The 19,053-nt window shown below is 39.9% G+C and overlaps 1 protein-coding gene across 1 annotated transcript in view; it reads left to right on the plus strand.

Annotated features, from left to right (window-relative positions):
* The window catches only part of Sel1l2 (SEL1L2 adaptor subunit of ERAD E3 ligase), a 116,836-nt gene that overhangs the window by 40,371 nt on the left and 57,412 nt on the right, over window positions 1–19,053 (plus strand). The window contains exon 3 of the mRNA XM_051183278.1: window positions 9,856–10,024. Coding sequence (XP_051039235.1) covers window positions 9,856–10,024 — 169 coding nt within the window. The remainder of the gene's footprint in view (window positions 1–9,855; window positions 10,025–19,053) is intronic.

Here is a 19,053-nt window from a genome sequence, read left to right on the forward strand (position 1 = left end):
CAGGGAATGGCAGATAGGTGGCTCCAGAGGTTGTTTCTTCTCTCTATCAAACTCCAGGATTAGTGGCAGTTGGTAGGATCTTATCTGGGCCCCTGAAGTACAGCTGCCTTTCCCTCTGTCATTTGCTGTTTGAGATGAGCCTCTTACTGCATACTTCTCTTCTGGACAGTACTCAACCCTTCAGCTTTCCCTAGCTGCCTCTAAGGGTTTCTCTCATCCTGGGGCTATGGTAGGCTGCCTGCTTTGTGGTCCTTCCCTGCACTCAGGTCTCCAGATTGGATCAGTTTGAGATAGTAGGCTCCTTCCCAAGATGGCATTCAGTCACTGCCTCCAAGTCACACAGAGTGACAAAATGAGCTTCTTCACTGCTGACCCATTTACTGTAAGAATGACTGTCTGGGTAACAACTACAACTTACATCGCATGATCGCACATACCTGGTACTGAGAACTTGGGAGACAGAGGCAGGAAAATCAAGAGCAGACTAGTCTATTAGATCACAGGGCAGCTAGAACTGCCTGGAACAATCATCTCTTAAAGAGACAAGAAAAATAAAACAAGCAAACAAAAATCCTCCTAACTGGGTCTGCAGCATATGAGGGTAGGACACCATCTCTTCTCTTTGAGATTCCCTGCTTTATCTTCTGAATGACAATTTCCCCTCCCACTTCCATGGAGCCACTGGACTGGAACTGTCCAGCTAACATCTGTGCCGTCACCCATCTTTTTCTCTGTGGTTTTCATGTAGACTATTATCACCTTTATGATTTTCCAAAGTTCTCCTTTCTTTTCTTTTTGGAGGAAAGCCATCTTCTTCTCATTGAAACTCTTCTCCTGGGCCACACAGAGGCAACTTCTCATCTGCCATCATTCCCAGAAGTCTAAGAGAAAGACATTTTTTTTTTAATGATGAAAGGTTATTTCTTCTCCATTGGGGAGTAGGCATTTTTCTAAACATAGCAGTACTTAACTACATTTAACATATTTGCCTTGCTAAAATAAAACTGTCAGTCATGTTAGGCAACATATCGTAAGATCATTTTCTAGTCCTAATTGAAATAGTCCAGAGAAATGAAGAACTCTAAGATAATTACCACATACCCCTTTGCTTCAATTTAATCAATTCAAAAACAAAAGTCTTTAAGAGAGGGGAGCTGCTAAAATAGAGTCTAATGTTCAGAATTATCTGTCTTCTCTTTCCATCAAACACATGCTGTATATACTTATTTAAGACTTGGAGAAAGGGTGATCTGATACAGTTTCAATTCTTGATTGAAAGCCCTAACAGAAACACCATCTGCTCTGTGTGAGTTTTGGCTATGTGCTATGTGTGCGCGTATCTTCACGGTTTGATGAGTGACATTCCCGTGTTATTTTATTCATGTGCTTTGATTTCACTTTCTTTTGCTTTCAGCCTTCTTCCACTGCTGGCCAGAGCAGGGGCTCTGAATCTTTAGTAGTCAATAGATTCCCATGGAAGATGTGTCAGACCACAGGAGAGTGGGCTTCACACTCCCCCAATCCCCTGGAGTTTCTGCTTCTTTAGACCTAAGGTAGAGCCAAGGATTTGCATTTCTTACTTCTGTGTGATGCTGAGGCAGCTGTTCTGGGACCATGTTTTCAGAATCAGTGATCTAGAGAAAGGGAGTGTTTTTTTTACAGGAAATGCCACTTTCTTCTCTCTTATTTCTGCCTGTTGCATAAACTGCCATTTCTCTGATGAGGTCCGGAGCACAAGTGCTCATACATTAAAAATATGATGGCTTAAACACAGTATATGGAATCTCCATTTACACATACTAGGAAGTAGAAATTCATTTCCTTGTTCCTATGAAACCAGTGGCAGCAGCCCGTGTTCTTTCTGCCATCTCATGCATCCACCTAAACAGGGGCCAGTCGTGAGGAAGATTTGGTCTAGTCTTGCTATGTCACTCCGGATACCCTCATGGATGACTTCAGTAAGCTCTTATTTAGCATCCAGTCTTTCCTGGGGAGTTTCTGTGAAGCTTAATGTAGTGGATCAGCACCAAGGAGTGGTGATTGTTCTGGGGGTAAGAGCTAGAAGTGTCAGAAGGACATAGATAATCAAGGAAAACAGGAAATGTCTTTGGAATGTAGCAGCCTGGAAAAAAAGTCACTAGCAAGTCAAGAATCTTCACCGTGAATTTTTTTTCACTTTTCACCTGTTTATCATTTGCAAAGAACAGGGCTCCTGTCCCAACTCAATCCTGGCATGACTCACTCTTTCAGAAACAAGTTCTATGTTCCATATAGAATATAATCTCATACCCAGTGGTTTTCATTCTGTGGGTGGTGACTCCCTTTAGGTCTAAGGACCCTTTCACCTAAGACTATCAGGGAACACAGATATTTTTACATTACAATTAATGAAAGTATCAATATTACAGTTATGATGTAGCAAAAAATAATTTTATGGTTGGGGTTCACCACTACGTGTACTGTGTTAAAGGGTCACAGGCAGTAAGAAGGTTGAAAACAACTGCTTCAGATGCATTACAAGCATGCAGAGGATGACAAGAAGAGTCTGAGTCCCTCACTAATGCAGCCTGGCCTCCTCTCTTCTCCATTCTCTGTAACTTGATTCTTCATTCACTCGGCTGGCTAGACAAAACTGCAAGAGATTAACTTTGACTTTATCGTTTCTCCTGTGCCTGAGTCCAGTCCCTCCCTGGTTCCTGTCTGCACAACTTCTGGAGCATCCTTTGTCTGCCCACGTAGTTTCTCTCCATGGTTTCTGCAGTCCTCTGTGTCACACCATTCTTCACCCAGTGGCCTGCTACAGCTTCCACACTATTCTCCCTGCTCCCTCTCTTGATGCTCTGAAATCTGTTGTTCCCACCAGTCAGAATGGTCTTTGTAAAGTGTAAATCAGAGTGTGTCACTGTTAACCCTGCAGTGATAACTGCCTGCATGAATGAAACCCTGGCTTCCTACTCTTCCTGTAAAACCCTTTACTTCCCTATATGACTGTGCTCTGTAATTCTCTTCTTAGCTCATACCCATTCAGAGCCTTATTCCTGTTCCTAAGACATAACTGATTGGTCCCACATGGGGTACTGTGGTTTGCATTTCCTTCTGCTGGGGAAGCTCTGCCTCTCTGTCTATTCACTACTTCTTTTTGTCATTAACTTACTGACTACAAAGTCACCTCTATAGCAAGGCACCCTGTCTAATCTAGTTGTGACCAGTCCCTCTGGCCTTTGGGTCTTGTTTTACTCCCTTCATAGCACGCATTGATCTCTGAACTAAGTTGATTATTATTTTTTTTTGCTGGTTATTGCTATTTTTTGCCTTTTCACAAACTAATGGAAATTCCCAAAGAACAGCAAGTATCTCACCACTCCTTGCCACCACCTCTTTAATTCTTAGAGAGCAGCAAATGTGAACAGAGAAATCATTGCTAAGGGGTACTGCATAACTTGATTGTTTCATATTCATTGATTCCCAAAAGCTATACAAGGAAGCTACTACAACCCTTTGGTCGTTAGTCATGGTTTTTCTTTATGCAATTCTATTAAAAGATAAATATGGGTTTTGAGGACTAATATAACATTTTCAGCATCAAATAAACACAGCCCAGACAGCAATAGTAGCCTGGGAAATGCTAAAATTACTGTTCAGTGTTATTGGCTAAAATTAGTGCAATTACCACCAAAAATAATTTTAAGTATTCTACTTAAAATGTTAAGAAAATTGTGTGTGGGAAGTAGTAATGGTTGATTTTTGTTTGTTTGCTTGTTTGGTTTTTGTTTTGTTTTTGCTTTTTGGTTGTTTGGTTGGTTGTAGTATTTTGACTTCCTCTATGTAGATCAGACTGGCCCAGAACCCACTATACATAGATCCTCTATGTAGACCAGGCTGGCCTTGAACTCACAGAGATCTGTCTGCCTCTGTCCCCCGAGTACTAGGATTAAAGGTGCCATCATGCCCTACTCTGTTGTGGGGTGAGGGGGATTGTTCTTGTTGTCATTTTTTATTTTGGTTTGCTTTTTATCAAATAACATGCACTGATTTCTCTGGCTCAAGACATAGTTCACTGATAGTCAGACCAAGTTAAACAGCTATAGGACTTGCATTCTGGCAGTTTAGGAACATAGAAACTTTTGTTTAAACAGAAATATATAGTCTATAAAATATTGATAATAGTCAATAGTTGACTATTTGTCATATACAAAGCTCTCCCAAGACATCAACTTATTTGCTCCTCACAACACCTATTGAAATAGACAGTGTTACTATCCCCATTTTACAGAGTGGGTAAACTGAGATTAATTATTGAACATAAAATATTATATATAACACCTATATGAAATTCTATAGTCCCTTTACCTTGAGGTAAGCTCAGATAGGATGGGGAATTAGTAAGTAAAATTTTGTGTGCTTTTCAGAACAAAGTCAATTATCATCCAGACAAAACATGTAAAAATGTCAATTCTCATGGCAAGACTCTTGAAATACAAGTTTTTTTCCGAATACTAGGGCTGTTTCTATATATTCTGTTTGCCTTTATCCAAGTATTTAAGACTGGATTCTGCTTTGGAAACATCCTTAGGCACAAAACAACAACAAACAAACTATAATTTAACTACAGATTAGGATTGAATGTACAACAAGAAAAATTCAAACTTTTTTTCCTCAGACTCTATCAGTATTTCAGTCGCTCATGTGAAAGGATGCCCTACTACATAGGCCTGTGCTTTAATGGACGAGGGATTACTGTGAAATATATACATATATACATATATACCCATATATTTATTTGGCTCTCCTCTACTCAAGACAATGTACTTTAAATAAGAAATACACTAAGATGTTTACAAAATATGTATAATGAACTGAGTAAATAAAGTGTGAAATGTATGATATAAAACAATGTTGCTTTAGTAACAAGAGCAATGACTTAGTACTATCCAATGTTAGAGTCCTCAAGAAGTCCCACAGAAAGATCACCAGTCACACAATCAATAAGAGTGTTTATTTTTCCATGCATGCAAGGGGTCAACCATTCAGCAAATGAGCAAATGTCAACCCCAGGAGAAGCTCCCAAGTTCATTTTAAGCAAGGTTAGTCAAATTCCATGGAGAAAACACAAAGTTTATGGATTGCAATAGGATGGGTTGGTGGCATAATGGTTAGAGACTTTCTAGCTATAGGGTGGGAGAAACTATCCAGCTTGAATTAGCTATCCAGCTTGAATAGGGCTAAGGAATGCATAATGGCAGTTGTAGTCTTTCCAAGAACTGCTTGTTCAGTTCCAGTAAACCCAAACTGAAACCTGGGTTCCAGTCAGGGCTTTAGGAGTGAAGAGGGAGTGGGAAAGGTGAGGAAAAATGGAACTCTTCAACACAGCTCCCATCTCTGATTAAAACACTCCTTGGCAGTTTAAAAAGAGACTTGCAAAAACTTCCTTAAGTCCTTCAACAGAAAATCCTACGTGCACACACTTCGGCCTGCCCAGACACCTGCCTCCATCACTTCCCTCTGTATCGTGTACTTACATCACATCTTCATCTTCAGTTCCCACCTGGTTTATCCCAGCTGCCCTTCTCTTTATCCCCGTCTTCCTCCAATACACAATATCCTCCCCACAGCAGCCAGTGGTTCTTAGAAATTAAAACCTATCACTACTTGGCTCACAATTCCCCCCACCCCCCACCCCCGGTTTCCCGTTCACAGGGAACACCATCCTCAACCCTGGTCTTGACTTGAGAGCTGCCCCTCTGACACTTTGCTCACCACCCTTTGACCATCACTCACTCCACTTCAGCTGCACTGTCTTCCTTGCACACCTGTGTGCTCCTGACTTAGTGTTTGCTTATCATTGCTGGAACTCTCCTTCTTGAGGCATTTGTACAAGTAGCTCCCTCTCTTCCCACAGGGGTCCACTCACAGAAAATGTGTTCCTAGGCACCATACATCCAATAACACTAACTTTAAAAACTTTGTTCTATCTTCCCAACTGGAAAATAATGTTTTGAAGGTAGAAACTTCTTTTTTTATTTTTTTAACATGTCGATCCCAGTTCCCTCTCCCTCCCTCCCTCTCTCCTTCTTACCCTCTCTCCCCACTTATATGCGCCCTCCCCTCCCATCCCCCACCCTCATTCCACATGTAGGGCTATGCTATCCAGGTGGGGTCATGTAAATCTGTCAAGTCATTTGGAGTAGGGACTAGGACTTCTCTCCTGCCTCTAGGTTAAGAGAGTATCCCTCCATGGGAGATGTGCCCACAAGGTCCTTTTGTGCACCAGGGATACATCCTGGCTCCACTGTCTGAGGTCCCTTAGACTGCTCAGTCCTTCTAGCTGAGACCCATATTCAGGGGGGCCTGAGTCAGTCCAATGCTGGATTCCCAGCTATCAATCTGGGGGCCCGTTAGCTCCTCCTTGTTCAGGTCAGCTGTCTCTATGTGTTTCTGCAACCTGGTATTTTCCTCTCCCTCTGCATCTGGATACTAGTTCGAATCAGTGTTTAGTTATGGGTGTTTGCTTCTGTTTCCAACAGGTACTAGAAGAGGGCTCCATGATGGTGGATAACTTAGTTGTTTATCTCACTATCAGGGAAGGGCATTTATGGTAGCCTTTCTACAGTTGCTCAAATTGTTAGTTGGCGGCAGTCTTGTAGGTCTCTAGACCTTTCTTTAGGTTTAGTTTTCTCTTCAAACGAATAATGGCTTCCTCTTTTATGTTTGTTTTCTCTCTCTCTCTCCTGTCTTCTATTCCTACCCTGACTCAATCTTCCTAGTCACATGTGCTTTCCTCTCCTCCCCTTCTCTTTCTCCTACTTCTCTCTCCATTCACTGCCCCCCCCACTTCCCATGTACTCTGTGGGACTTGTCCCCTCCCCCTCTTGTGAGGGACTTTATATTAATCTCTTAGAATACACCTTGTATCCTAGTTCCTCTGGCAGTGTGAATTATAGGCTGGTGATCCTTTGCTCTCAGTCTGACATCCATATATGAGTGAGTATATACCATGTTCCTCTTTTTGTGACTGGGTAACCTCAATCAGGATCGTTTCTTTAAGTGCCATCCACTTGCCTGCGAATTTCAAGATTCCATTATTTTTTTCTGCAGAGTAGTATTCCATTGTGTAGATGTGCCACATCTTCTTTATCCATTCTTCATTTTGGGGGCATCTAGGTTGCTTCCAGGTTCTTGCTATTACAAATAATGCTTCTATGAACATAGTTGAACAGATGTCTTTGTTGCATGGATGTGGATCATTTGGGTATATGCCTAAGAGGGGGATTGCCAGGTCCTGTGGTAAACTAATTCCCATTTTCCTGAGGAACCACCATACTGATCTCCAAAATGGCTGTATGAGTTTTCACTCCCACCAGCAGTGGAGGAGTGTTTCCCTTTCCCCACATCCTCTCCAGCTAAAGTTGTCATTGGTGTTTCTAATTTTAGCCATTCTGGCAGGAGCAAGATGGTATCTCAAAGTTGTTTTGATTTGCATTTGAAGGTAGAGACTTTATTCACAGTTGTATCTCCAACTTTTGATGTCTTTGAGAATCATAGAAAGGCTTTCTAATACTTGTTCCAAGTTCTACTTGCTTTGAGGAAAGAAGAGAGGAAGCCACTCAGAAAGCACTGAAGAGAAAGCAGGTGGAGACATCAGGCCATCACAGACATTAACAAATGCTACTCAAGGTCACCAAAGGTCATTCAAGACAGGGTTTTTTTCTGTATAGCTATAGTTCTGTAGAGCAGGCTGACCTCAAAATCAGTCAGAGATCCAGCTTCCTTGACCCCCACCCCCTGCCAGTTCTGGGATTAAAGGAGTGAGCCACCACTGCCTGACACCAACTATTTTTGCAATGATATTTAAAGGCCATTCTTTTAGTACCATGGTATATTGTCTGTCAGTGGCAGTTTTTCAGGCAAGGCTCACAGTCCCATGCAACATCCTGAAGACCTATTTGGAGAGTTCCACTTGGGTAAAGCCAGTTCCTTAACTCACCATGGAAAGGAATTTCAGGATGAGCCAGAATGAAGCAGAGTTGCAATTTATTAGGAAATTTTTAAACATAGATTTATGCATAGGAGTTAACAGAATGACATCAAGGGGGAAAGATGCAACCTGGAGCTACTGATGGGTATGGGCTTCTTAAAGGAGAATCAACCTTTGCTGTCTTTACAGTAGATATAGACAGACAGATAAATAGCTGATGATAGACAGACAGACAGATAGGTAGATATCCTTTGTGGGTTTCAAAATTACCTTCAAAGTTTGCTTCCTGACTAGGGATGCAGCTGTCTGGACTAGGAACCAGTCATCTTCCCAGTGCCCTGCCACCATGACTTTCTTGCCATGGTGAACTACACCCTGCAACTATACACCAAAATAAGCCTTTCCAATCCTTTCTTCCTTAAATTACTTCCTTAAGTCGGGAGTATTTTATCACAGCAATAGGGAATTTAATATGCCCGTATGTGATTTATTATTGAACCATACAAAGGAATGAAATGCTGATATAAACTACATAGAAGATTAACTTTGAAAAGAATCATGAGGAAATAGTTACAGAAGAAAGAAAGAAAATCTCACTATGTGATAATGTCCATATGCAGAGTCAATATAGGGAGATTATAGGGACAGAAAGTGGACTAGTAGTTAGGGTTAATAATAGGGCAGATTTGAAAATTAGATGGTGACAGCTGAAGAATTTGTGGTTTCCCCCTTGAGGCGATAAAAGTTCTAAAACTGATTATTTTACATGTCTTTGAATATTTTAAAAAATTAATTAAACATGTTAAATGGTTAAGTTATGGTAATTTGATCGCATGTCAACTCAGCTGACGTTTTGGTTTTGTTTGGGGACAAGGTCTCACATAGCCTAGCCTGGCCTCAAACTCACTATGTAAAGGGAAATGACCTTGGACTTCATATTCTCCTAGTGGGTTTAAAGGCATTCATCATTATGCCTCATTAAATGTGGATCTAGGGCTCAAACCTAGGGCTCTGACCATGCAAGGCAAGCACTCTACCACTGCGGCCACATCCCCAACCCAGCAAAGCTGTCTTTTTAAAAAGCTTTTATTTTTTATTTATTTATTTATTCATTCATTCATTCATTCATTCATTCATTTATTTATTTATTTATTTGACCTGACAGCTTACCCTAGGATTAAGCATTTCAGAAAGTAGGAATGTAAACTTTTTTGGTAACAGAAGGAAAAAAAAAATCAAAATCTTGACCTTTTACAGAAGTACTAATTGAAAGATTCTCATATAATTTATCCTGAAAAAGTATGAAAAAGTATGTATGTAATTTTCCTTATAAACCTTTCAAATTCTTTTTTTGAACCTTTATTATTTTATATAATTCTAAATAAGCTGCACATACATACACAGAAAAAATTGTAGCCTTAGTTCAAGTAGGTTAATTAGATAATTTCTGGGAAAAAACACTGGAGAAGGATTTCTTTTTACATTTTTAAAAGTTGTAACATTTCATTCCATGTTTGTTGTAACATGTGAAGCAGAATCATCTCCCTTTTTTCTAGCTCACATAATTGATATCACCATGACAACGTAACCAGGGGAAGAGTAGATTGGATACATTCTCCTTCTATTTTATTTATAACATTTAACTTTTAGTGTTTGACTCCATGGTTCAGGTAATAAAATAGATTTGAAAGGGTTTATCTCATACAACATGGATTCTTTAAATGCAGCATGTCACATGTCATTTTGATGTTAAAAAAGAGCAAGAATTGAGTAATTGCACTAAACTTGTATTTGTTTCAGTAATGGGGAAAATTCAAACTTTTTGTTCCATTTAAAAAGTCACACAGGAGTGAAGTGAACCCAAATCCTTTTCTTTGTAGGTATCAGTGAGCAAAGTCAAGCAGTTTTTATCGCATCTACTGGGACAAGAAAAATCAAGTAAAATAACCAATAAAAGAGAAAATCCCTTAGAAAAAAAGAAGAATCAACATAAATTAAAAATGAAAGGAATTCAAAATAAGGATCTCCTGAAGAGAAATCAAAACTATTGTAAGTAGAGCATTCTCCCATGTGTCATTCTGAAATGACTAACCAAAGATCACATCTTAGGGCTGCTTCTGAGAAAACACAGGCTATGATTATAAATATTTATATATGCACAGCAGTGTTATAGTCTGTCAGTTTCCGCTCCAGGATCTTAACTCAGAAATCAGAATAATGATAACAAGCAAGGTTGATAATTTTATCTCATGGGAGAAGATCTCCAAAATTATACAAGTCCTTGTCACCTACTCTGCTAAGAGAAACCTTCTTATGCTACAGGAAATACCCCTTTTGTGTTATGCTGGTAATCTATGTCTCCATAATAGACACACGTGTGCTTTATAGTTAGATTTCTTAATACAAAAGGAGGTTCTAGAAAAATGTGATCTCCACAGAGAATTTAAGTGCTGCTCCATCATTTCTAAATATTTATTCTTTGACAATGTCAAAGAATGTGTATGGGGGGAATTTTGATCACAGTCATCCCACAGTCCCCTCTATCATGCCTCTTTTGCTCCCTCTGGAATCAGTATCTTCCCAAAATGCCAACACACACACACACACACACACACACACACACACACACACTTTCATGTTGACACTCAAGCATGAAGTTTAAAAATTTCCAATGTTTTACTTAAGCCCAGTGCATTTCTTTTGTAATAGATGTATATGAATTTCTACTTTATTAGCATGCTATTTAAATAGATGCTTGAGAGCTAGCATTGAGGATGAAGTTAAGGTATCAGTTTTAGTGATACTATAAGATATGCAAATGTCTAAGTTTATTTAAAATGTAAGTTGTACACACTGTAATATTTTTCTGTCAGTTTTTGTTGTTGTTTTTTTTTGTGGAGAAATATGCTCTGTCTTTCACTTAGCCTAAATTGGCCTTCCTAATATAAACCATATTCATCCTACCACACATGGGCTCTCCCATCAGGAGCTTTCTTGTACAATAGTGAACTGCTGAGCAACTGTATTAGACAAAATCTATGGGAACAGAACTAATAGAAGGAATACATATTAAAAGTGGATTTATTAAATTTGCTCACACCATTGTTATGGGTGTCCAACAGTGGCTGTCTTCACCCTGGAGAGATTGGGAACTTGTGGCTACTCAATCCTTGAGGGTAGATGCATCAGCAGTCTCAATAGTACTGATGATTTGGAGGATTAGTAGAGAACCTTTGGTCTTCAGTCTGCATTCAAAGGCTGTGCCAGATAGTTTTATGTCAATTTGACACAAGCTAATCTGAGAGGGAGGAAACTCAAGAAAATGTCTCCATAAAATCAGGCTGTTGGCACGCCTGTAAGGCATTTTATTAATTAGTGATTGATCAGGGAGGGCCCAGCCTATTGTAGGTGGTGTCATTCCTTGGCTGGTATTAGCACACTGAGCCAGCCATTGGTAGCAAGGTAGTAAGCAGCACCTCTCCACAGCCTTTGCATCAGCTCCTGCCTGCAGATTCCTGACGTGTTTGAGTTCCTTCCTGACTTCCTTTGATGATGAATTGTGATATGGAATCATAAGCCAAATAAACCCTTTCCTCCCCAGCTTGCAACGGTCATGGTGTTTCATTACAGCAATAGTGACCTTAACTAGAACAACGGCTGAAGAAACAGGGTTGTGATGTGGAGAAAGGTGGCAGAGGAGGTCGCAAAAGTGTAGATAAACTCACAAACAAGGAACATAAAGTAGCCAGTCAGAAGCTGAAAGCAGACTCTCCAGTGTTACTCTCAGTCCTGTCGAGGAGACAATATTTACCACCACTATAATCTTATTCAGAATTCTTCCAGGTATCTGCAGTGCCCTGGCCTCTGATTCTCTTAAGCTGCCTCGTTATAATTAAATGGGCAGTTTTTAGTGACACTCCATTGTCAAATTTTCCCATAGCATTTAAATCACTTTCCGTTTATATATTATTTTTGTAATTGCATTCCATCAGTTTATATACTGTTCTGTCAAAGTCTATAGTTATAATAACAATAAAACTGGCACAGACAAAGGTACAATTACTCCTGGATTTTTTTTCTTAAATATGTGTACATGTGATGTACATACATGGTGTACACACAGCTCTATGACTAGTCTGGCTAGCCAGCTTGCCCTGGTGGATCTCCTGACTCTGTCTTCAGTGCACTGTATTTATAGATGGGCTGCTGCTCCACCTATGCCGTAGTCACATGGGTTCTGGGGATCCAAACTTCTGTCCTCATACTTGCACAGCATGAGCTTTGTTTATCGAGTCATCTCCCCATCCCCAACACCCGCCCCGCCCCCTGTGACTGTTCGTAAGCATACAAGGGATATCTTAGTTGTGTGGTAAAATACCATGGCAAACCCAATTTAAGAAAGGAGTCTGTTTCAGCTAACAGTTCAAGGGAACAGTCCATCGTGGTAGGGAAATTAAGGCAGCAGGAACTTGAGGCAGCTAGTGGGGCTGCATCCACACTCAGGAAGCAGAGTACAATGATGCATATGCTCAGCTGGCTACTTCCTTTTATGGAGCCCAGGACCCAAGCCCAAGAAATAGGACTGCCCATGTCCAGGCTGGCTGTTCCCTGCTCAACTAACCAAGTCTAGATAATCTCTCTTGGGCATGCCCAGAGGCTAGTTGATTCTAGATTCTGCCAAGTAAACACTGGATTTTAGCCATCACAACTGAACATCGAAAAGCTGTTGTGTAGAGAAAGTGAATTTGAACCTAAATGGTTGAGTCATGGAGTTCTCTAGTTCTTAGCCACTAAGCATTATGCTTCTCATGAAAGACAGCTGACAACGGCAAGAACATTTGCTGGGTACAGAGACACGTGCCTATAATCTAGCCCCAGGGCTTAGCAGGAGAGTTGCAAGTTTGAGGCCAACCTGTGCTATGCACTCAAACACTCCAAAATTTTTTCATTACATGCTTTTCAGATAACTTTGGGGAGATGCAAAACTATTTGTGAAACGTATTGCAATTTTTCTAAGCGCCAATTTCACTTGAAAGTTTTAAAGGAGAAAAAATAATGAAAAATACTTTTACTCTACCAAAAACAGCCACTGTGTATGCAGTAGACTTAAAAATTCACATTTTGAATGGCTTAACTTGACTTCAAAGAAATGTATTGTCCTCTGGACCTCCAGGGTGTGTACATACATTCCTCACTGGTGCCTGTTCAAAGTACTGCCAAGTGCACATGAGAAGCCCGTTTTATAAGCCACACTAACCCTTCTTCAAGATTTACAGAAATGAGAAATGTGTCCTTCTACTAGAAGTAAATACAGAGATGCAATCAGTGCTAATAATAGCAAGTTGCAGAAACTGAAAATAGTGAGATTTTAGAGGGAGCTGTCCATTTAGAGACCGGAGGTTTCTTATTGACCCAGACTCACTCAGCTCCTTCTGTGTGTCCTGCTTAAACAACAATATTTAAAATTTCAAAATCTTAGTATGCCAAAAGTATTCCACCCCATATTTACCTACAAAAGGCTAGTTTGCTGCTTAGCTAGGAGATAGGTCTAGAGAGAACCTGAAAATAATTACTACACTTGCTTTGGCAAGAAACAAATGGTACCTTCCAATGGAGTCATTTGAAAGAAGTTTAAAACAGGCCTTTTTCTATGGGTTTAAACTAGAGGCAGTGCAGCCACATAGCTCCACCAGACTAGTAGTGGGAATAACACCATCATCCCAAGGTTCCAAAGGACCTCGAGTAGTAGTATCTACTGGAATTGAGAAAGCAAGCAAGAGGTGTGTGGAGAAAGCTCTGTGACAGAACTATGTCCCTACAGCAAGAGAAAGTGGCATTCTCTTATAAGGGAATGCCAAAGGCTATCCAGTCTCACATCTTTTTTTGGTATTCCTGGAAGATGGCATGAGCTCCTGTCTAAGTACATGAGATAAGCCACCAGGTCATACAAGGCCCTTACTATTCTTTTATACACCCCTTTCTTATAAAATTCTTAACTTACATGAATCCCACAATGATCTTAGTCCCCTCACATCTCCTGCTAGTCAGTATCAATTTGTGGTTGGTGGAATTGGATTGATTAATTGTGATATCATGCATTCTGCAGAATATACTGTTGCTGTTTCTGACACAGGAGCACGGGGATAAGACCTTATATATTTGTGGCAAATTGAAAGCTTTTCTCACTTAAGCCAAGCTAGCTGTGGTGGTCCACACTTGTCATCCAAGACTTTGGGAGGTTGTGGCAGGAAAATAAGGAATTTAAGGTCAACTTGGGCTAAATATAGAAATTCTATATCAAGAGAAGAAGAGGAAAAAGGAAATGATGGACAGAGAAAGGATGAAAGGGAAATGGGAAAAGACTAAGTCATATATTAGAAAGGACTAAGCAATACATTGTTAGGCACCAACCAGGAAAAATACCAGTAGGAGATACAGACATGTATCAAAGGATTTATTATAAGAAGTTACTTCATGTGACTATGGGGATTAGCTAGGCAAGCCCAATATCTATAGAGGAGGCTGTCAGGAAAAAACAGGATCAAACCCTTAGACATAAACTAAAGCTATGGTCTAGCAAGACTGTTTAACCTTTTGATATTGTAATATGATATCATCATCTACAAATGTGTTGTGTCGCATGCATAGCTATCCTGGGATACATGCAGTCCACAGGCTTCAGGGCTGACATCCCTAGCCTAGTCCAATGGCTCTTTTTGTTTTCTTTTCTTTTTTGGGAGGGGGTTATTGTTTTGATGGCTTTTTTTTTTTTTGCTTTTCTTCCCCTTTTAAATATTTTTTAAATTATGTGTATGTATCTGAGTGTAGGTGTCCACAGATGTTGGGGACATTGGATATCCTGGAGCTAGAGTTACAGTTATAGTATGGGTCCTGGAAACTAAATTGGAGTAGAGTTTAAGAGAAGTCCACACTCTTAATCATTGAACTATCTCTCCATCCTATTTTTTGTTTTTCATTAGGAAAGCCTTAGTCTCTCTCTTCCTATGCTCAAATGTGTTGAATCAGGTCAAGCCAGATTATTTAGGATAATTCTTTTGATTATGGGTTTTAGTACATCTACAAAATACCTTCACAATAACATCTAGATTAGTGTTTGAATAGCTGGGGACTATAACTAAGGCAAAATGACACATAAATTGACCATCAAGCCATGTATCACCTACTACTTAAATATCCATTGTTCATTGGTCTTCCATGCTGGAAATCAATTACAAAGCCTTCTAGGCAGTGTTCTACCAGGCTCCATAAAGTTGTTGAATTTAAGTTGAGTTGGGTCAGTGAGATAGCTCCATTGGTAAAGGCACTGACCACCTGAGCTCAATCCCTGGAACCCACATGGTAAAAGAAGAGATCAGAATCCTACAAGTAGGATCTCCACACATCCACTTTAGCATACATGGGCACAGGGAGAAACATACACTACAGAATGAAATGTAAAAAAGATTAAATGTAAGATTTATGCCCACTAAATTTTACTGTAAGGAGTGGTGTAGCTCAATGGGAGTACAGGTCCGCAGCACACTCAAAGGCCTGGTTCAATCTCCCAAAAAAAATTTTCACTGTGATCATTTTTGACTATTTGTCCAAACTCCTTATTACATATAATCTTTTACCCAAGTTCTTGTTACAGAAATCAATGATACAGGACCAAATTTAGAGCCAAGAACTCACAGTAGTCTACTGTAAAACTCCAGAATAATATTTACCTGATTAGCCAGACAAAATTGTAAATGTGATGAGGTTGAGAAAATTTTATTTGCTGAAAATAGTGAACAGCATGTATGTCTTTGTTGGTGAAGCTGCCCTAATAAGTGTTTATGGATAGGAAGTGGGCAAACATCTGCTCCTGATTCTCCTCCCTCCCCACACAGGAATCCGCTATCAGCTGATACCAGTTCTTCAAGGAGAGACATTTTTTTTTTGAAGACACAGGGAGAGGATTGAGAGGTTTTGCTTGTTTACTTTTGGGTTCTTTGTTTATGTTTTTATTTTTTGAGATTATAATATCATATCCCTCTAATCTTTCCTTCCTCCAAACCTTCTCTTTCAATTACATGGCCTCCTTTTTTCTCATTTAATTGTTAAGTGTGTGTGTGTGTGTGTGTGTGTGTGTGTGTGTGTAGTATATAAATACACCTTATACAGACTGAATAATGTTACTGTAATGTACATGTTTTCATGGCTGATCAATTGGTATTAGACAACCAATTAGTGTGCTGTTCCCTGAGGAAGACTATTTCTCCTATTCTCAGCACAGTTTAGTTGCTTACAGTTCTTTGTGTAGGGTTGAGGGAAATTTTGAGCTTTATAAGCTATGAAAATAAAGCATGTCTATGGTGTCATCCTTGTTCTGCTCATGTGTAGGCAGTTACACTGAGCCTCTTTTTCTGTTCTGTGAAATCATTAGTCTGCAGTTTTCAGACTTGCTTCATAAAGAGAAAATTCTTTTAAAACAACTTAAAAAGATGTTACATTTCCCTGTGAGTCAGTGAGTGTGAGATGATGCCAGGAGAGGAGGGTCGGTCACTGGAAACTGGAGGTTGAAGGGATTGTGAGAAGTCACAGACAGATAAAACATGCTTATTCAGTCTGGAAGAAAAACAGCACATAGAACACCAGGTACCCAGACACACACTGTCACAGACAGGTAGGTGCACACACACAGCAGACACATTGGCCTCTTGGAGATACAGGCCTACAGATAGACAAACACATATAGGCAGGCTGATGAGGGCAAAGGTTCTCTGGCTTCTGATTTCAGGGTCATATTTATACAAAAAGCACACTAAAGAGGCATTCTGCCAGCAATAGTTAAATAACAGATTGATTATATACCACCATTTTGGATTCTGCAGACAATCCAATGCCAGCTACTTTGCGATAATTTATACTCCATCACTCCCAAGTTCATCATTTTTAGCCATCTTGGCCAGTGCCAGATATCTATAACAGCCCCAGTTTGTTTAAACATAAACTGGCCCTTAAGACTTTGTGATCACTACAACTGTATATAGCATAATCAGAACACTACTTGGGGCATCAGGAGTTAAGAAAGAGGAAGCTGTGGATGCTAGTTCTTCTCTAAAGGGAAAATTTGAGCTTTATAAGCTATGAAAATAAAGCAATAACATGGAGGTTAGACAGGATTACAGGCTCACTATAAGCCTTGTTGAATTCTGATCTTATTTAGTCCTCACTTTAACATTTCTATGCACGGGATACAATCTTCACAGTGAGATATAGGATAAGTATTGTTACCCAGACCACTGAGTCCATTGAGAGAGAGAGAGAGAGAGAGAGAGAGAGAGAGAGAGAGAGACCAAACTCAGCCTAACTAGCCTCAAAATGCTTCTGTTCTAGAAACAAAAATGATTAGTATCAAATTGAAGACTCTAGAAAGTGCATATGTTTTTTCTCGATTTGAAAACAGAGCAACGACTCATTTTCAATCTTGCCAATTGTTCTTTAACTCAGAATTTCTGTAATATAGCAAAGAGTAGTTATAACTCCATTATTTAAAAACAAGATGTGTTCCTGGCACAGTGTCTACCATATACTCAGAATGAATAAATACTTAATGAATTAAATTGAGTCAAGACCCATCTCTGTGCAGTTAGGACATGGTCTCAACACTGAGTTCAAATTCAGAATTTTCTTTGAAGTCCCCTATATTATAGGTGACTCTCAAAAGTAAAAATGTTTTAGATGCGTAGAACACATTTGAGCGATGTTTTACAGTTGAACATGATGTTCTTACAGGCATTATCTTTTTAAAAAATAATGAAGTTTCCCTCAGAGTACCTTAACACTGTGACTTCAATGGCTAATTCTTTCTTTTGAGATTAAAATTAAGTCTAAAAAAAGTAATTATCCTTATTAAATTGTTAGCAGGGCAAATCAATAGCCAGCCTGAGCACTTGCATGATGGAGTCTGCTCCTGCAGGCTCTTGTGTTCCTTCCTGCCTCCCATGGGATTAATCAGCATTCATTTTAGTTATGCTCAGCCACTACCATGTCCTTGCTTGGAGGAGGGCATTTGACAACTCATATAAAACCTTTTTCTCCTGTCTGCAATCTAAAGCAGTTATGCTAAGTTTCTCATTTACATTCTATTTTATTGACTTTTTGAATATTTACAATAGACACTGAGAAGTGCCAGAGAAACACTCCTTTAATGAAGGACATGTATCCAGTTGCTGAGGCTGCAGTCTACAGATAGCTTTCAGTAGCCAGTCCCTAGTGGGATAGTATTCCCAGTCAGACAGCTATGAATAGAAGGCTGCCCCTTCCACTAGTATTTCTCTGCCAATAGCCATCAGAGCAGGAGTATAAAACCCTGATCATCTCACTCTACTTGGGAAGTCCTAAGGCTGCACTTGCTCCAGAGCATCCTGCAGGGTACCTACAAAGTGTTTTTTATCAAACCTGCTTCAGGATCTTCCTCCGCCCAACTCAGCTTCTCCCCAGATGAGGATCCAAGGACACTTCACACCCTAAGGAGGCTGCGAGTGAAAGAATGAATGTGTCTTGGATCGCTCACTAGAAAGACCTCTTTTCTCTTTTAATCTCAAAGGATCAGGCTCAAAGACTGGCTCAGGTTGAAGTCGTGTTTACTGGAGGTCACTCATGGATGTCTTGAAGGAACTAAATCAATCTTATGTGTTGGGGAAGGATGAGAAGGCAACACTCAACTTAAGGGTGCTTTGTCTTGGGGTTCTAAATCCTCCTTCTGACAGGGTTAATTTCAAGCTACTAAACTGGGGATCCAGGCTTGATTTTGAGAGAAAGAAATAGGCAAGACTCAACCACCCTAAGGCACTTCTTAAACACAACTCTTCATGTCTGTTTCTCAGGGAACTCAACAAGCACACCTTACTATCTCTCCTGTTGTTTGCTGAAAGGTTTATTCAAGTCAACACAGTTACATGTAAATGAACTTAGTCTATTCTTGCAAAGGGGTGGCTAATGCAGTATGAAGCCCTTCCTGTTGTAGATGTCTAGAAATGAGGCCCATGGTGCTCCAAAACATTTGCTTTTAAAGAATCAGTGGCTACATG

The sequence above is a fragment of the Phodopus roborovskii genome, unplaced genomic scaffold (genome assembly GCF_943737965.1).
Source record: "Phodopus roborovskii unplaced genomic scaffold, PHOROB, whole genome shotgun sequence".
Lineage (NCBI taxonomy): Eukaryota > Metazoa > Chordata > Mammalia > Rodentia > Cricetidae > Phodopus > Phodopus roborovskii.